Source organism: Paramisgurnus dabryanus, chromosome 8, assembly GCF_030506205.2.
Source record: "Paramisgurnus dabryanus chromosome 8, PD_genome_1.1, whole genome shotgun sequence".
In the NCBI taxonomy this organism is placed as follows: Eukaryota; Metazoa; Chordata; class Actinopteri; order Cypriniformes; family Cobitidae; genus Paramisgurnus; species Paramisgurnus dabryanus.
Window position 1 is genome coordinate 42,043,894 of NC_133344.1, and position 19,184 is coordinate 42,063,077.

General features: G+C 41.4%; 1 protein-coding gene across 1 annotated transcript; it reads right to left on the reverse strand.

The window, feature by feature from the left end:
- Positions 1-4,483: 4,483 nt before the first annotated feature.
- On the reverse strand, positions 4,484-10,945 carry LOC135770583 (uncharacterized). The gene is made up of 5 exons (XM_065280223.2): positions 10,153-10,945; positions 8,627-9,207; positions 8,286-8,429; positions 5,818-6,070; positions 4,484-5,497 (listed from the first exon to the last, which is right to left on the reverse strand). The coding sequence occupies exons 2-5, from the start codon at positions 8,759-8,761 to the stop codon at positions 4,830-4,832; spliced, it is 1,200 nt and encodes a 399-aa protein (XP_065136295.1). The 5' UTR covers positions 8,762-9,207; positions 10,153-10,945; the 3' UTR covers positions 4,484-4,829.
- Between the last annotated feature and the right edge of the window lie 8,239 nt (positions 10,946-19,184).

Below are 19,184 nucleotides of genomic sequence, written 5' to 3' on the forward strand. Positions count from 1 at the left end.
CGGCGTTTGAATAAACAAGACACTGATACTTACTCTACGTTTATTTAAAATTAACAGCAAGACAACTAGCAGTGAATGTGCGTTCAAGAGAGTTAGTAGATTAGCATGGGAGGATTTTAACTTGAAAAGCGGAGTGTACTGACGCCTTTCCGCGGTTAAAACAACATTCCTTCTTATAGTCATTCATGTTTATTTGATGCTATAAATTAACTTGAAGGAAGAGATTATTTGAAAGGTGAGACTTTGTTTAATATGTTTAATCTCAAAAGTAACCGAAAAGTAACCTGGTCTGTCCTGTATGTCAGCGCGTGGTCAGTGTCTGCTCCGCTCTGTATTTTTCACTGCGTGAGAACATGGTGGGGCGTATAACACAGACTGTTAACAATTGTTTTAAATAGTATTTTAAAATCCTTTTTGATAAAAATGTTTTTTTTTATATATATTTTAATATCACGGTTTTGCCTGTTATAGAGTTCTAATGACGGTGTTCAACTATAACCGTCGGTCTCACGGTTATATAATGACCGTCACAGCCCTAGTGATGACCACTTTAAAATTTCTCCAGTCCTCCAGTTAATCTTGGGGTCGTGTGCTACCAGCCATGGATGACCCAAGATGATGTCATAACGAGGTGAGGAAATTACATACAAGGTTATCGTTTCTTGGTGAAGGGAGCCGACTTGGAGTATGAGAGGAACAGTACGGTGGGTAATGCCATTTCCAATGGGAACGTTATTAATAGCAGAAATGTTCAATGGGGGTTGACATGGGATGACAGGAATCAGAAACTTGGAAATAACATCTTCGTGTATGAGGTTTAATGCTGAGCCAGAGTCAATTAATGGTGTGAATGATATGGGTTCATCATTGTAGGTAATCGTAAAGGGTTGTGAGCACATATCATGACAAGAAGGGAGGTTTAGAAATTGGCTTACCAAATTACTGTAGCGGGGCTTCTTAGCAGGACAGTAATCAATGCGATGGCCCGGTTTGCCGCAGTAAAAGCATAAATTTAGTGTACGTCTGCGTTGTCGTTCCTCCATGGTAAGCGGTGCAAACCCCATCTGCATAGGCTCAATGACTTCAATGGTATGAACAGGAGTATGTAACATTTTACTGGAGGCATTTCCGAGCCTAGCTGAGGTTTTTGACTTCATTTTAGTCGGTACATTTCTCATCAAGTTATCAATATGGACTGCCAGAGTTACAAAATCAGAAAATGAAAGGCTCTCACCTTTACATGCCAGCTCCACTTGGAGTTCAATGTCCAGACTACTTTGAAATACGTCCTTAAGCGACTTCTCATTCCAACCGCTTTGTGCTGCAAGCATGCGAAACTCAATGGCGTACTATGCAACAGGACAATGATTTTGTGACATGCGGATTATCTGCGACGAAGCACTTCTTCCCCCAGCGGGATATTCCAATACTTCTCTCAGTTGTTGAACGAAGTAGGGGAAAGAAGTGCGAATACGCTGATCCGTGTCCCAAACAGCGGCTGCCCACTCGACCGCTTTACTAGTCAGCAAAGAAAACACTTTAGAGCACATGGTAGTATCAGATACATTTTCACTCACATGATCCTGGAAATAAATATCCAGTTGACGAAGGAAACCCCTCTCGTGTTCAGCTGTTCCGTCAAACTTCTCCGGTTCGGATACACACACCCGTTTTGCAGACGTGGATGGCAAGGCTTGGATGTAACTGGTGAGATGTTCATTGACGGACTGCAGACGCTTGAGCTGCTCTTGATAACCCCGCAGGAGACTACTTTGTTGTCCGTAAGCAGCTGGATCGATGGTGGGCGAAGTATTCTGTAAGGATGGCTTAGAAACACTGGGATCCATTTTGCGGTGTTTATTAAAACAAACCAATCTGGCAAACAAGTCCAAGACATTAGGCAGAAGAGTAATCCAAGTACAGGCAGGTAGATCAAACACAGATAGGCAGTCCAAACCAGGCAAACAATATAAAGGGGTAAATCCAAAGGCAGAGAAACAGATAAACAGGCAAATGGTCAGTATCAGGCAGTCAGATAAATCACTCAATAAACGCTTGGTATGCAGGGGTTAGCTCGCAATACTTCGCGCTAGCCCTAGGCTAGCTTGAGTCTTAAGTAGGGCAAAACAGGAAATGAGCAGAGAAGTAGAGGGCGGTGCCATGTCAGTACTCCGGCGAGAGTTCCCTCTGGTGGCGCGGCGGTATGGACGTTACAACGTGTAGCCAATTAGATAACGAATCCAACGATCTATGTGTGACGTTTTATTTCCTGGTGTGGAAACTGCATTTTATATACTATAATTTTATTTCCGTGAGACATGATAACAATATCTAGGTTATCAACGATGACAACAGTATGGAGGATATCAGCAAAGTGACTGTTCTGTAGCTACTGTTCTGTGGCTGGAGACCTGGGTTGTGGGGTGGTGGGCGGGGAAATTCAAATGGAATGTGACAACAAGGCTAGTGTTGTCAAAAAGGAGCTGATTTTGAATCCGCGAAATCTGAGATTCAAGGCAGAGGACATTCAGAAACCTGTATCTCACTCAAAACAGCATGGATGGATTTTTTTTTTCAATTTGTATGCGTGTGTAAGCACCAGGGACACAAAAGAACACCCCAAAACCCAGAAAAAGAGAGTTTTTCATAATATGGGCACTTTTAGTTTTTGCTTAGTAAAAAGCCTTTCTTTAAAGTGAATTCTGTTTTGTATAAATTGTATATTAATTTTAGTAAATGTTGCATCAACTAATTGCATGTATTTAATAAATAAAAAGCAAATATAGCATACAATATAATAACCATGACATGGAGGCACCGGTACGTCACATTCACTTGCATTGCGTGTGAACTGGAGTGCATCTAATCATAAATTAATGAAACTCAGCGTAGGCCTATGCATACATTAATGCATCCTTTCTACAACAGACAAGCATCACCAAAAGACCTTAAAACAATCAGCGGTTGGATGCAGCTTAGAATTTTTTTTAAATTGAGCAATTAATTCCCATGTTGACATAGGAGGTGCCAGATCCAATAAAAAAGGTTCTGGAACCAACCTCGGAGGTGACGGAACATGTTCCGATGTGTTCCGGCTCAAATAAAGCCCTGACATGCATGTGCTAGTTGTGGTCCACATCTAATGTCAAAAATATAACATGATCCTGTCAGGAAATGAACTCAGAGTCAAGTGCAAGTTTAACAATTTATTTAGAAAAAGGAGATAGAGAGCTGGAGAGCAAAGTCACTGGTAGATCCACACACGGCACACAATAATCCAGTACAGATCCGAAGGGAGAGAGAGAGCCACCCACGCACTCCGTCGAGAACACCAGCACAGTCACCACACGCAACAGAGGGATGATACGCGCCGCCCTGAAGGTGGATGACAGGCGGAGATGGAAGATGGTAATCCAAGTTCTCAGACGGGTAATCCACTGTGAAATCCTGATGTAGAAGAGCCACCCGGAAACCACTGGTCACCGCCTAAAAACGAAGCGAACCAGCGGTCCCGAGAAACAACAGTCGTTAGAGTTCATGTAATCCACAATGGTAAAAGGTGTACTCCACTCACGGGTGATGATGCAAACCGGAGAGAAACAGAGACAGCTGGTATACCGCCTAAAAACAAAGTGAACCAGCTGTACCGAGAGACAAACAAAGTCAATGATATCCAGTAATCCTCAAGCGAGCGGTCCGGGCGAAAACGAGTCCCCGAACACCGAAAACCAAACCTGGGGTAACAAGAAGAAGAGACAGAGAGCGACTGACAAGACAAGGCAGGGTAGCAGGACTGTGATAAAACAATGAGCGCGCAACGAAGGACAGGACTACGTGCAATATAAAGGAAAAGGTAAACGAGACACCACCGGTGAACAATTACTGAAACAAGGGGGCGGAGTTAGGGAACACACGAGGAACCGGCACCACAGGTAAACAACACACACACACAGATCACACAGCCATCGATCACCCAGCAGTCATGACAGATCCGGCCCGCAAAAAATTTCATTATTGATTTAAACTTCTAAGGTGCCATTCACATTTCATGTCTAAATACACGTTTTAAATGCGGGTCAACCCGTGACATCTTACGTTGCTAAGGAATGAGCAGTGCTCCGCATAAAGGCGAGGAAAACAACGTGTGAACAGATTTTAATCTTACATCAATCATATGATTGTCAATGCAATCAGGGCCGGGTTTCCTAAAAGCATCATAAGGCTAAGTAGCACTTGAAAATCTTTGTAGATCTACGACAGGGTTCTTGCACCTTTTTAAAAGTAAAATTTAATGCTTTTTAAGACCTTTTTAAGACCTCGCCAAATATAATTTAAGACCCAAAAATGCCATAACAATTTCTTTGGAATACACAATTTATTGCCTTCTACAATGGAAATCAAAACTTAAAGTTTTCCATTTGTTAACAATTACGTGCATTGAGTAAACTGTGCAAAATTACTTTTTCATGAGAACGTTTTTTTTTTTAATTAGGAGACAGTATAATAACTGACAATAATACTTCCAAAACTTTTTGGCCAATATAGATGTAAACACAATCAAAACTTAGTTGGAATGTTCCTTTTTTTTTTCATTTTGTTTCTTTGTGATGCAGAACAAAGCCAACATAACATGCATACATTGGACTACACTAAACAACACAGTGCATTGCATAAGGGTACCATATTGAATAATGAAAATAATAACACTTAAAAAAGTTAACAAAATAATGTGCATAACTATTTGAAAACACAAATGTTATCACATGACTCTTATTCAGAGAAACCAATGAATAGAGTGGTCCACTGTTTCGTAACATCCCAAATTCTCCTCAAGACATGTGGCGTAGCTCTGCCACTCTCTTCTCAATTTCACGGTCTAAGTCAATCAACTCCCCTCTCTTTTCCTTGCATCTTTTTCTCATGGAATTGGATTTAGTAAGAAGTTCTGTCATCTTGGTCCCTCCACTATTCTCAGCCTTCTCTGCAAGGCCATCTGCATCCTTTTCTAGAGTTTCACACACAGTGGAAATTGTTCTTCTTTTCTTGCGTAGCTCTTCAAGCTCATCTTCAGCCCCTTTCCTCTTGTTCACCTGTTTTGTCTTTTCCTTTTTCTTCCTCTCATCTTCCAAAAAGATCCTGTACCGGTTGCGTGCAGATGCACACTCATTTAGCAGCTCTTTAGTTAGTGGTACTTTCACCACCCCACCACACATCCTCACATAGTCGCAGATTAGTCTCTGTGAGACTATAGTGTCTTCATTCATATTGCACAACTCCACCTCCTTGTTTATGGAGAACCCACGCTCCACAGTAGCTTGTCCATGAGACAGAAGCAGCAGCTTTTCCACAAAGCTCCAAAGTTCTGCATAACCATTCATGGCCTTATGCAGGAAGCTGTCAACTCGCGATTTTCCATCCAATGCACTGAAGGCCATGAATTCCTCTCCTCTGGCCTCACTGAAGAGGAACTTTTGAAATTGTTGGGCAATCTTATCACCTGAATTAAGATAAAGACAAGCACATCTGTAATATTTTCCAGTTAAAATTATATTTTGTGGAAATCACAAAAGATTTATTTTCACTAAGCTCATGAAAATTCATCACATATTTCCAACAATATGTAAATTATTATGTCTAAGTACACATATTAGGCCTACAGACATTTATTATACCTCACAGTAGGCTGTATTTCCAATAAAATACAAAAAAAATGAACTACAAAATAATAGGCTAGTATAACTTGACATCTTAAAAAAGACTCCCTTTGATAAACACTAGGCTAATTGTTCACATTTCTGATATGTCTACAGATGTTACCCGCTGTGACTCCTCCTGACAGCTTCTTATCCTGCACAAATTTCATGATGAGGGCCTTCATTTTTTGCAGGCACATGTCTGGTTCACTGTGCATATTTTGGGGGTCCAGGCACATCATATTTCGGACAGAGGGGTACTTCAGGGGGCACTTCAATAAAATGTTCTGACAAATTTTTGACAGAGCATTCTGACTGTCTCGCATGAATAGTAACACATCACGCTCACTTCCACCAATCTGACTGCCTGACATTCCCTGACAAGGTTACACTTTATTTTGATAGTCCACTTTAGACATTCTACTAACTATAAATAACTTTGCAACTACATGTCAACTAACTTTCAATAATTTGCAACTATACGTCAACTAACTGACATTAGAGTATTAGTAGACTGTAAGGGTTGGGGTTAGGGAAGAGGTTTGGGTAAGTGGAATGAGTTGACATGCACCTGCAAAGATACTTATAGTCAGTTGAATATCTGTTGAGATATCATCACAATAAAGTGTTAGTAGATATTAAGCAGACAGTCTACTAATTCTCTAAAGATTGGTAGTTGATAAGTAGTTGCAAAGTTACTTATAGTTAGTAAAATGTCTAAAGTGGACTATCTAAATAAAGTGTTACCCCTGACAAAAGCACAAAAGTCACATGTCACCTGAAACATCAAATAAACTCTCCCTATGTGTAACATACACTACACAAAATTTGACAGATCCAGTTAATGTCAGGAATAGCACAGATGAACCCAATAGCGAACGATGAAGGGGTTAACAAAGGATTTTATTAAATAAACAAGACAAAACAAAAGCCCACGAGGGGGTAACACATTAAACATGAACTTGACACGACTAAACACTAAACTAGACTCACAACTTGACAGAATAACTAGACTAGACTTCTTGACTGAATGACACAGACAATACAAAAGTCCATGACATTAATCAAACTAGACAGTCCAAGGGGGCTTGGGTAATGGTGGCTGCAGCTGATGCACAGAGGGCACTGGCTGCAGCTGATGAGCGGGCTCGGTGGGCGGCGCGGACTGCGCGGGCGGCGCGGGATGCGCGGGCTCCGGCTGCGCGGGATGCGCGGAATGCGCGGGCTCCGGCTGCGCGGGATGCGCGGAATGCGCGGGCTCCGGCTGCGCGGGATGCGCGGAATGCGCGGGCTCCGGCTGCGCGGGATGCGCGGAATGCGCGGGCTCCGGCTGCGCGGGATGCGCGGAATGCGCGGGCTCCGGCTGCGCGGGATGCGCGGAATGCGCGGGCTCCGGCTGCGCGGGATGCGCGGAATGCGCGGGCTCCGGCTGCGCGGGATGCGCGGGCTCCGGCTGCGCGGGATGCGCGGGCTGCGCGGAATGCGCGGGCTCCGGCTGCGCGGGATGCGCGGAATGCGCGGGCTCCGACTGCGCGGGATGCGCGGAATGCGCGGGCTCCGGCTGCGCGGGATGCGCGGGCTCCGGCTGCGCGGGATGCGCGGAATGCGCGGGCTCCGGCTGCGCGGGATGCGCGGAATGCGCGGGCTCCGGCTGCGCGGGATGCGCGGGATGCGCGGGCTCCGGCTGCGCGGGATGCGCGGGCTCCGGCTGCGCGGGATGCGCGGGCTCTGGCTGCGCGGGATGCGCGGGCTCCGGTTGCGCGGGCTCGGCCATCTTGTGAGCAGATGTAAACATTACCGCGGCCAAGCCGATGATCGGACCGAACGAGACCGCCAGCTCTTCCAGATCCGGATCAGAGTCAACGGCGGCCCTCCACAGCTCGGAAAATATCCGGTCACGACCCCTCCTGGTCAGCCAGTCCGGTACGGGGCGTACCACAACAGGTAGTAGAAGCCCCACTAGAGGTGATGCGACGGACCCCGACACCGTCGCTGGGTTCAGTGTTGGCAGGTTCATTCTGTCAGGGTGTGGGGGTGGATAGAACCCAATCGCAGACAGCTCGTAACTTAAAGATGTTTAATAAACATAAATCCCCTCGAGGGGGGCAAACAATGACAATAACTAGAAAATAATCATGACTTGGACAAACAAGGCACACGCGACAGTATCTCACGATACACAATGAACCGGCACAAGACGTAAGACACAATGGCTTTAAATAGGGAAAACTAAACTAGGGAACAATGACAAACAGGTGAAGGGAATTAACTAATCAAGACTTAACAAGGAAACAGGAGGGTAAGGTTAAGACTAAAGACAGGAGAGCATGCGGTACACAAAACATACACAGACCACATGACTCTCCACACAAAACAAGACAACAGTGGGCTGCCATGATCCTGTCACATGAAACACATAAAATACATACAGGGCTGACAGGACCATGACAGTTAAGGTGTCAACTGCTTAATGTTGTCAAAACAATTAATCTGACTTCTTAATGTTTCAACATACTTTACTAGTCAAGTGACTTTGCAGGTGATATAGCACATTGATTAAGTAATTAAGTAAAAATTTAGGTAATATATTACCTTGAGGGCAGCTGTGGCTCCCATGCCGATGTCCACTTGCTTTGGAGTGACCCAAAGCTTTTGGTCTGTAACATCAATCTTGACCAGCTTTACAGGGGAAACATCAACCTGGACGTCTCGCTTTATGAAGCGTCCGAGAAGGCTCTGAAAATAGAACAGCACAAGCATAATAATTATGATTATAATCAAAGTTGGAAAAAGTATTACAGTATTTACAATACTTTCTACAAACATCATCAGGCTGAAAACTCAGAACTTTGTTTTATTAGTCATATCCTCTGAAAATGACGGTGCTTGAATGATTAAACCATTAATATACTTTTAGTAGTCACTAGGCCTACCCTGATTAGATCCTCCAAATCTCTGCCGAGGAAGGGAATCATCGGGGCATCTGTCTGGTACTTGGTGAGAAATGGCTGGAAACTTCTTGAGACACTCATGAAGAAGTGCAACTTTGCCAAGATGAATGGATCCATCCGGGCTTCTGCGATGGTGTCATATGACGATGACCTTGGATTGGGGAGCTTCTTGGCTTTGACTGATCCACACAGGTGACAATATATGGCCAAATTTCAATGGCTCTCTCCACTGCTGGAAGGTTTTCCAGCCATCGATGTCCACAAAATGGAAGAGGAAATGTATCACACTTGGTCACTAACACAAAGTCTTCTCTCCTAGCAGGTGCACAATGAAACAGGTAGTGAAGGGCTTTCAGGACTTTCTCAACTTGCCACACCGCAAAGCCGTTCTTGAACGAGTTGTGCATCGTGTGAAGGCCACAACTCCCAATTATTTGTAGTTGGGCTCCACCACACTGCTCTCTGTGTTCCTCTTGTAAGAGTTCAACAAACTTCCAATTTACAGCGGGCCCATCCATTGACAGTGAGAGCATGTTATTTAGATTCAACTCCTTTGTACCTTCCTGCACATTTGGGAAAAAAGAAAAAGATCAAGTCAATGTGCCAAGTAATCATTAGGTTGTGTAATTATGATGATAATAATAATAATATTAATAATAATACAGAGAGAGAGAGAGGGAGAGAGAGAGAGATCAAAAACATCCATCAAAACGCCTGAAAACTGATTGTGATAATTGCAATTATTCTGCTGTTATTTGTTATTTTAATGATTACTTACTCATATATACACATACACACTTACAAATACAAAATCACACACACACACAATGAAATGCAAACATAACATAACACAAACACGTGATAATGAACGTTAATCTGTATATACTTTGTATATGGGACACTGAATATAATTCAGTGTTCAGTGAATTCAATACAGGTTTGTTTTATTACAAATGGCAGGCTTTTAGTTATGATACAGGATGTATCATTAAAAATGAAAATACGTACATAAAAAATGTGAGCTTTGATATTAAAATACTTTATGCAGATAGTAACAGTACTGGTTATGTGCTCTATTCAAGTCAGTCTATGGTCACTGTGGTCTTTTTATGTGCGTGACCTATACATTTTAATAGTAAATTTTACAAATTAAACTAATTATTTTATATAGGTTTACTAACTGGTAAAATTGTGTATTTGCATTTACAACATAGCTTGATTCTGCATCTCTATTTACAGCTCATTAACCCTTACGTAAATGTTTACTGTTGCTATGGCAACAAGTGACAGCCTACATTAGCAACTAAATTTGTCCAACCCATAAAATCACAATCGGCATATTTAAACAAAATAACTTAAGCCACATATATCAACAGTTACACCCCTTAAACTCTGAGCTAATGTGTTGTCAAAGTGACCCATAGACCTGTGACCTGACTGGAGCACATAACCAGTCGCCCGGACGTGTTTGTGTTTACAATAATAAACAGAATCGTAACGTTACTTACATTGAAATGACCCAACATGTCCTCAGCTCTGGAGTGACCCATGAACTCCGACCCATAGTAGCGGGAGATGACGTGGTGTGTGCCAGTCTCAACATTAGTAGTCCAGAAACGCAAATGAATGTCCATTTGTTTGCTCTTTGTCGTTTTATTCATGCTTTCATCAAACATGACAACATATGGCTTCTCACTAACACTGCACGATAGCTCCTTCTTGATGAAGGAAGCGATGCCATATTTCGCGACATACGCGGTTTTATTTTCACCACAGGTGAATGACTTTGCATGCTGCGAATCGGGAAACATGGCTTGAAAGACGCTACGTATGTCCTCGTTAGATTTAAATGAATTGTGCCTCGTCACAGTATGGAGAACCCACAGTACCTCTGCCTTTTGAATGTCTGGCGGTAAAACGAAATTTGTTATAGGCGACTGAGAGGTAACGTTAGCGCCTGAATTTGAAGCGTTCGGTTGTGCTGCAAACAATGCAGGGGTTAGCCTGTCCCCACTATGGCTAGCTGCTGCCACAAACCGCTGGTGCTTTCCTCCTTTCATATGCAACTCGACAGCTTTGAGCCCCATGGTCCCTAATGAAAAAGTATTTTTGCAGTATTTACACATTGCCTCATTTTTGTTTTCAGCCGGCGCCAACCACCTCCTAATTACATCCTCTTCCATCCACTTGTCGTTAAATTTGCACTTCCCCATATTTGCATGTTGAACCTCACCTCGACAACCGCGTAATGGCGGCACGCAGCCTGACGTCAGCGTCTGTAGCCGACGTACCACAAAACAAATTAAACGCAAAAAAAAAAAAATTTAAACGGAGACACTCTCATTTCACACCATACTAAATTAATCAACTAATAGATGTTTTACGGTGGGTCACTGTGCTTTCCCGTCGTCATTAAGCGCACCGGCTGAAAATTTAATACCTACAGCAACTTTATGGTAAATTTAAGACAATTTAAGACCTTAATTTCGCAGATTTTAATTTAAGACATTTTAAGACTTTTTAAGGACCCGCAGGAACCCTGTACGAGTGCTCTGGAGTAATCGTTAATGCATAAGTGGAGTATAAGACAACAGAGTTACAAGGTCACCTGCAAATTACACTCCTGCAATGACGATAATGTAATGTTTTAAATGTATATTTATTTATTGGGTTCTTCTTTGTTTATTTGTTTAAATAACTTTAATATAATATATTTAAAATTCAAATGAGAAATGAGTACGTAAATGAACAACGAATGTTTGTAAAGTAGCTCGTAGAAAGCGCTCTTAAGTGCTAAGTTCAATCGTTATTGGGAAATCAAGCTCTGTTTGGGACTTTGGAGTGTTTAGGTCACAGAAAAGCTTTCACTCAAACGTACGTGAAGGGCAGGCCGGATTAGTTTGCTTCAAGTCACAGCTTCCAATACTACACCTAATAGGATGGAATCGAGAGCGGGAGATGTATACTGTTGTTCTTCCTTTTAGAACTTTTTTATTACCCCAAAATGAGGAACGTACATTAAATTCTATCAAGGTATGCTGAGCCCTTAATGCAAACTTAACTACAAACTTTGTTTGTCGTTCTGGTGTTCCTTGATCATAATAAACTCATTCGCCACCAGCCATTTTTTGAAAAGTTGCGAGGCAGCATTTTTTGTGATTTTCACAAAAGTTTCACAAAATGCTTTCCAGGAAAATTTTCTTCCCAATATATATAAACATACAAATATATCAAATGAAAGAACAGACCCTCTGCTTTCCAACAAACAATAAACAAACAAATAAACAAAACAGGAAAAAACATTGTATCCTATCTATAGTGTGGCACTTTCCTGGCTCAGCAGTTGGACCAATGGATCATGAAGATACCTTTTTTGGGATCTCTGGACGTCCAGTCATGTCTGCTGGTGACAGTGGAGGGGGAGGATGGGTCAGCCTGCACCGCCCATAGCACCCTAGGTCCACTAGAGACATGGAGAAGAAAGAAGAAACTGCTCTTCATGACAATTTTGGTACTGTCAGCTGAAAGCCAGCAGCAGAACAGACATGGAACGAAAGATTCTCAACCCATCCATCCACAAGGGGAGGCCTCTGTCTGCTTTTTGGGCAGCTGAGAACTACTACAAGCCCTCAACTGCATCGCCGGTCGGCGACACAGAGGAGTTTAAGGAAAAAAGTTCTCTGTACCCAGCATGTCAGCCAGACACAGACCAAGATGGCTTTTTAAAGCCACCATAAATGGACACAGACAAAAATGGCTTCATTGGACCACCATAATAAACACTGCCAATTGTTGACCCTGTTATACCACCATAATGGACACAGCCAATTTTGGCCTTGTTGGACCATCATGGACATCGCACAGACTTGGCCGTGACCTTTGTCACTCGTAGTGCGAGGTTTTTTGCAGTGCTCAGTTGTTGAAAACTACTGGGTCATGACCACCCTCATGCAGATGCTTTCCATGCCTTAGCCTAATGGACCAGCAGTAATGCCACAGTGTGGCTGATATTGACAGTCTGTGAGAGGGAGACACATTTTATCCGGTCAGTTATCGACAGTACCTCAGGCAACCCCGGATACAGTATTTAAGCCACAGTACACTGTAAAGACAGTTTAGCATGGTGTTGCAAAAATCATGGTTTTGCAATCATACTACCGTGTTGTGCCTATTTATCGTATAAAAGAGAACATGGATCAGTTTGAACACATCAGAATACTTGAAGAAATTATGTTGCCCTTTGCAGAAGAGAAAATGCCCCTAATATGGGTATTTCAACAAAATAACAACCCCAAACACAAAAAAGAGGGTAAAATCTTGGTTCCAGACAAAAAGGATTGAGGTTATGGAGTGGTCAGCTTAATCCCTGATCTCTGCCCCATTGAAACCTGGTGGGGTAACATTAGTCATGCAGTTTCTTGAGTAAAACTTAAAAATTGACGGTGTATCCTGGACTGAAATGCCTGTTTCTAGGTATCAAAAGTTGGTTCACTCGATTTTACACAGATGTCAACAGTTATCAACAACAATGGTTATGGAACAAAATATAATTCAATAGTTTAAAGTGAAGTTAAATCTTAATACAATTCTTCAGTTTTAAGTGTCTACAGAGGAAAATGTTGACACTGCTATCTTTTTTAACAGCTTATTCGTTTTCTTTGCAAGAACAAGACAGACATGATAAATTTTGTTAATGCTTTTATTTGGAATTGCATGTGTAATGTTTTCAATACATTGAAAATAAACTCTATTTATAATATTTTTGCACTTTATTCACTTTTATTAGTACACTATTAGTACACTTTTATCAGTTAAATTTAACACTGTAAATTAATATAAATGTACTTGTATATTATTTTATTTATATGATTCAAACATTAATTTTTGATAACTGATTTCTTTAAACAACCACTTATTTTAAATGTTCTTTCATAGATTTAAGTTGTATGTACTGTATGGTTTCCACAACAAGCAAAAAACAAGTAACAAAAGCAACAGGTTGTATTGTTTTGATGTCACCAAGCAACTGGTCATTAGTCCGCAGTATCATATTATTCCCCTGTGTGGAATTCTGAGTAATTAGTTTATTTTTTTTCCAAACCACTGAGATTTTCCATTGTCCAAAGGCAGAATGGAAAATGATGAAACAGATTAGCCTAATACCCAGAGGATCACAAGATATCAGGCCTTACCTTAATCAGATTCCTTAAATCATGTAGTCTGGAATAATGTAAAATTAAAAGTGTGGCATTTAAAGCTCCCTTTTTTTCCATCGTTGAACACTGTACACACAGACCCTAATACTTTTTAATCAGGGCCGGCGCTACCTATAGGCAGAGTAGGCAAATGCCTAGGGCCTCAAGCTTGGAAGGGGGCCTCCATAACTGCCAAATCCATGTGCGCTAGTCTGAGAATCACTACTGACAGCAAGCAATAGATAAAGTTTTAATGTGAGTTCGACTTTATGCGGCGCCGCTGGCGCTGCCTCAAGAACCGCAGGCGGATGGCATCAACCCTTACAGGGTAGAAAAACACTTTTTCAGATTATTCTGAAAATTAGAGTGTGAGGGGCCTCCAACATAAATGTTGCATAGGGCCTCCAAATATCTAGAACCGGCCCTGTCTTTAATAGTGCACTCTCTTTGGGTATGGTCAGAAGTAAAAACCTTAAATTAATATTAAGACTGTCTTTTGTTTCCCTTTACTAAAGAAGGCTTTCTACATGGCTACACAAGATTTAATAATATTGTAGCACAATAAAACATGATAACATAATAATAAATAAATAAAATAATTTCCCTTTAACCATTTTATGGATATGTTACCATCCTAACCCTACCCCAAACCTGTCCCTAAACACAAACCTTTTTTACTTAATGTTTATTATTTTATAAACAAAAATAACATACACAATAACACATGAAAACAGAAAAAAGAAAATCATACTAATAATAAAAATCAAAATAATAATTCCCCTTTCACCCACCACTCAGGTAGTGTGTTTACATAACAACATCATTAAATAAAAAATACAACATTCTCAAGGTATGTCCACCTGGCTAAGCTCTAAAGTTCTTTTAGTTATATCTGGTAAGATGGCAAAGAAATAAGACCAAATACACCTGAAAGTGTCCACGTTACCCTTAAATGATGCACTAATCCTTTCAAATGGAAGTATTTTATACATCTCTTCAAACCACTGGTAAATTGACGGTGGTTTATCTTTAATTCATTTAAGTAAAATAAAATACATCTTTTGGCAACAAAGAGCAACTTCTGGGCAAGAATCAGGTCCCCTGATGCAAATGTCTTATTTTTTTGTACTAGACCTAGAATAAAAAGCCAAGGGCCTTTACATATAGAATAGACAAATATATTCTCCAATCTTCTTTGAACCTGAATCCAGAACCTTGAAACGAAAGGGCAGAACATATGGCTATGAGTGCCACTGCTAATTTTACACTTTAACCCTTGTGCCTTGTTCCAATTCACTACCTTTCGTGTTTGTAGCGGCCAAAAATAACGAACCAGTAACTTAGCTAACAACACGTAAGGGTAGTAAATTTGCCCACAGTATATTGTAAATATACTGCCTACTCTTTATTTTCAGGAATATATCACCAAAATCTCCCATACCTTTTTAAGAAATCACTCTTTTTAATTTACTTTCTTGAATTAAAAAAATCAACAATTGGTGATTGATTGACACTAGTGATCGAATTTAGCAGGTTTTAGTTGTATCGGCATCGGCCGATATGCGGCTTGCGTTTACCGATAGTTTTCCCTGGCATTAATTACAGGCATCCACAGGCAGCTCTGTGTTGCTGGAGACGCTGCCTGCAGCCCCTGCATTGCTCCTCCCTCCACTAGCAGAGCGGAGCGCTGCAAGCCTGCTCTGTTAAGTTTTAAACTGCAAAGCATCTTTTAACTGTTTGACTGAAATATTGCCATATACTTTGAAAGTGTAAACACGTTGCTCTATATGTGCGTGCAACCATAGCAAAGAAAGTTTGGTGGTCCAAATGGAAAACGCGAATGCCTATAAAACTGTTTGCCATTGTATTTAGGGAGCTTCAAATTGCTTTTAGGCTAACCGTATGCGTTGTTCCATGATTCTGTGGTATTTGTAGGAGTTTTATTCAGCGACCACCAGTCTGACGTTTGGACGTGTTCTCAATGCCGCAAGCGAACGCAGGTCATGTGATCAACCGAACAGCTGATCATAGCTGGACAGGGTTGGTTTTTAATTCTCATCTCCTTAAATATATGTAGTAGTAAAAGGCTAAACATCAATATTAGGGGTGGCACGGTCCATGAAAAAAATCCGAACCGTTCGGTTCGCTTGTCTCGGTTCGGAGCGTGTGTGTGCCGCACGGTTCAACGGTTCATGGCATGCGCAATGTAGTCTCATGCCCTGTATGTGACCTCAGATAGCGTGTTTCCCTTTCGCGCGAAAGAAGAGGTGACTAGTTTGGAGTATAAGTACTCAAGTACTCAATCAGTTTCATTGATAAAATTAAAGCGGCTGATTTCCGCGTAGTTTCATTTTGCTAGCGTGTGAAAGTTGCGCGATCTTATTTCAGAAATTGCCCCTCAAAGTAATCAGGACAGAAGTAGTCAAAAGTGGACAAAAGAGACGAATGTAAATATTACAGGTGTAAACGTTGTGTTTCTCTCTCGTCCACATATTCTCTCTGCAGTATTAAAGCAGCCTCTCAGTGATAAATCTAAGAGCTACACTGAAGTTGGCATTTTAATAAATGCAAGTTATCTTTGTGTGCTAAAAATGCACATAAAGTTCATGTAGATGGCAATACACATTCTCTTTTTTGCCAAATAAATGAAAAGCATGTTGAAATCATCAATGTCTTCCCTCTTGCTCTATCAAAATCTCATCTGGCTTTCCTCAGAGATGGTCCCAATAATGTGCTTAAAGTCAAATTCAGTTTGTGCATGATTACATGATATAACTTTTTTTAAAACTGTATCCTAAATTATGGATAATTAATACATTAATAAGAAAATACATTTCTGGAGTGTTAAAAATTTAAAGAAAAAATGACAACAAGAACCGTACTGGACCGAGAACCGTGACCATAGAACCGTGATACGAACCGAACCGAGGGTTTTGTGAACCGTGCCACCCCTAATCAATATCCATTGCTGATAGTTTCTCGTCATTGTGGAGAGCGCAGTTCATGGTTGCATACGTTCATGGTTATTAACGCGGATTTTTCGTCAGCGAAAAAAATTAAGAAATTTGATGCTAAGCACTTAGTTCCAAGCAGTTCCCATGTGACTTTTATGTGACCGGAGAACTGTTATTTTGTAAGTTTTGTCAACATTTCCTTTCACTGGGAGTGCAAAGATACATGCACTCTCTCATCCATGTCTCTGTCACTGCACCTCTCTCACATGCATGCGCTTGTCTATCTGACCGAAGTCCGAACACAAATCCTCATGTATTTGTCACAGGTCGGAGAAGCGGACCACCCCTGTCGCGGGTCACACTCCTCCTAGTTCCACCCCGAGGAGGTCCCAAAACACCCCAATGACCAGACAGACAAAGGAATAAAATTTAACACTTTTATTTAAATAGTAAAATGGTAATAGGGGGGGATTAATTAACTAAAAGAGACGTATCTCAGTTTTCGAGCCTTCATAGCAAAGGGGGGGGCCTTTGGATACTCTGGGCCCTTGGCTGGGGGCCCCAGCAAATCCTTCTCAGCTAACTGGACTCGTACTTTTTCTCCCTTGGAGGATGCGTGGTTCTCAGGTAACTGGACTCGTGTTTTTCTCCCTTGGAGGATGCGTGGTTTCTCCCTTGGATAATTCGTGGCTGTAACACAGAATGGCACTTCACAGATAACTGGGACTTTTCTCTCTTACGGTAGCTGGTAGCAGCGGACAAAGTAGGTATTTCTCCGGTAACTGGACGTTACACCTGTCTTCACACAGCGCCGCTGCACGGCATGTAATTAAGGAGATGCTTCACCAGCCTCAATGGTTTCTGGTTCTCCCATGGCTAGCTCCGTCTATAATGGCTTCTGACAACATAAGCACAGCATTCCACTTTTCTGGGAACTTGTCTGGGAACCTATTGGGCGTTGTAGTGGTGAAGAACCAGAAAATGGACGTATCTGCCGCGACTGCCTTTCTTCCCAGTACTTATATGTTTTTTTATTGTATTTATACCACTCTGCTCCGTGATAGGGCCGTTATGCAGTTATGCAAATTTGAAAACCACGCCCACTGGGGGAAAACAATCCAACCGTCTCCACTGACTTTGTCTTGCGAGAAACCGCCTCCTTGTCATTTCTGGCTTATAACAACAATCAAAATAACGGCTAAAAGCTGCTGTGTGACAATATGTACAGCTAACAAGCCAAAGATCCCAGAAATAAGTTTTTATAAGCTGTCGAGCCGTAAAACCCAGCCTTTAAGGAGAAAAAAGTGGATCGCTGACTACGTTTCCCCCTAGTTGCGCAGTTCTACTAATAGGAGTACTATGAATAGTTGCCTGTTTCAACTTTTGTGTCTTTAAACGCTCGTTTCTTGAGGTCGACAGCTTAAAGAAACTTATTTCTGTTTTTTTTTGGCTTGTTAGCTGTACATCTTGTCACACAGCAGCTTTTAGGTATTATTCTGTTTTTAAGTTTAATCTGTAAATAAGTTTTATAAGCTGTCACCCCAAAAAACAAGCGTTTAAAGACACAAAAGTGGAAACAGGCAACTTTTCATAGTACTCATATTAGTAGAACTGCGTCCACTAGGGGGAAATGTAGTCGGCGATCCACTTTTTTCTCCTTAAAGGCTGAGTTTTACGGCTCGACAGCTTATAAAAACTTATTTCTGGGTTTTTTGGCTTGTTAGCTGTACATATTGTCACACAGCAGCTTTTAGGCATTATTCTGTTTTTGTTATAAGCTTGAAATGACAAGGAGGCAGCCTTTCGCAATACAAAGTCAATAGAGACAGTTGGATTGCCCCCCCCTGTGGGCGTGGTTTTCAGGTTATGACGCGCTGCGCTCTGTCTCTATAGTGTAATTATTTTATTTATGCTTAGTATTTTTAGCAGCACTGAATTTTCTTACTTGTTCTACCTCACCTGTTTTACTTTTTGTTAAATATAGTTCAATAAATGTTCCTTTTATAAATTAAGAGTTGTAACATTTGGTTTTATCATTGTGTCATTTTTATGATGTAAACTAAATGAGAAAAGCAGTATTGGTTCCAAATATCGGCTAAAGAAAATCGGCAGCTGTATCGGTCATCGGCTAAGGCTGATGGAAAAAAATTGGCATTGGCACAAAAAAATCCCTATCAGTCGATCCTTAATTGACACAATAGGTGAAAAATCTGGAATCTTAGTTTGTATAAAATGCCTAATATCCACACTCTTCAGCTTGTGGTTTGTGGTGCCATGGATGATGCTGGCTCCATAAAAAAATCTACTGGGCAAGGTCCAAAAACGTGTTTATGTTTGTCACAAGCCCACACTGGCTGCCCTAGAGGGAGGGTAAAAACTTCAGCCTGCAAA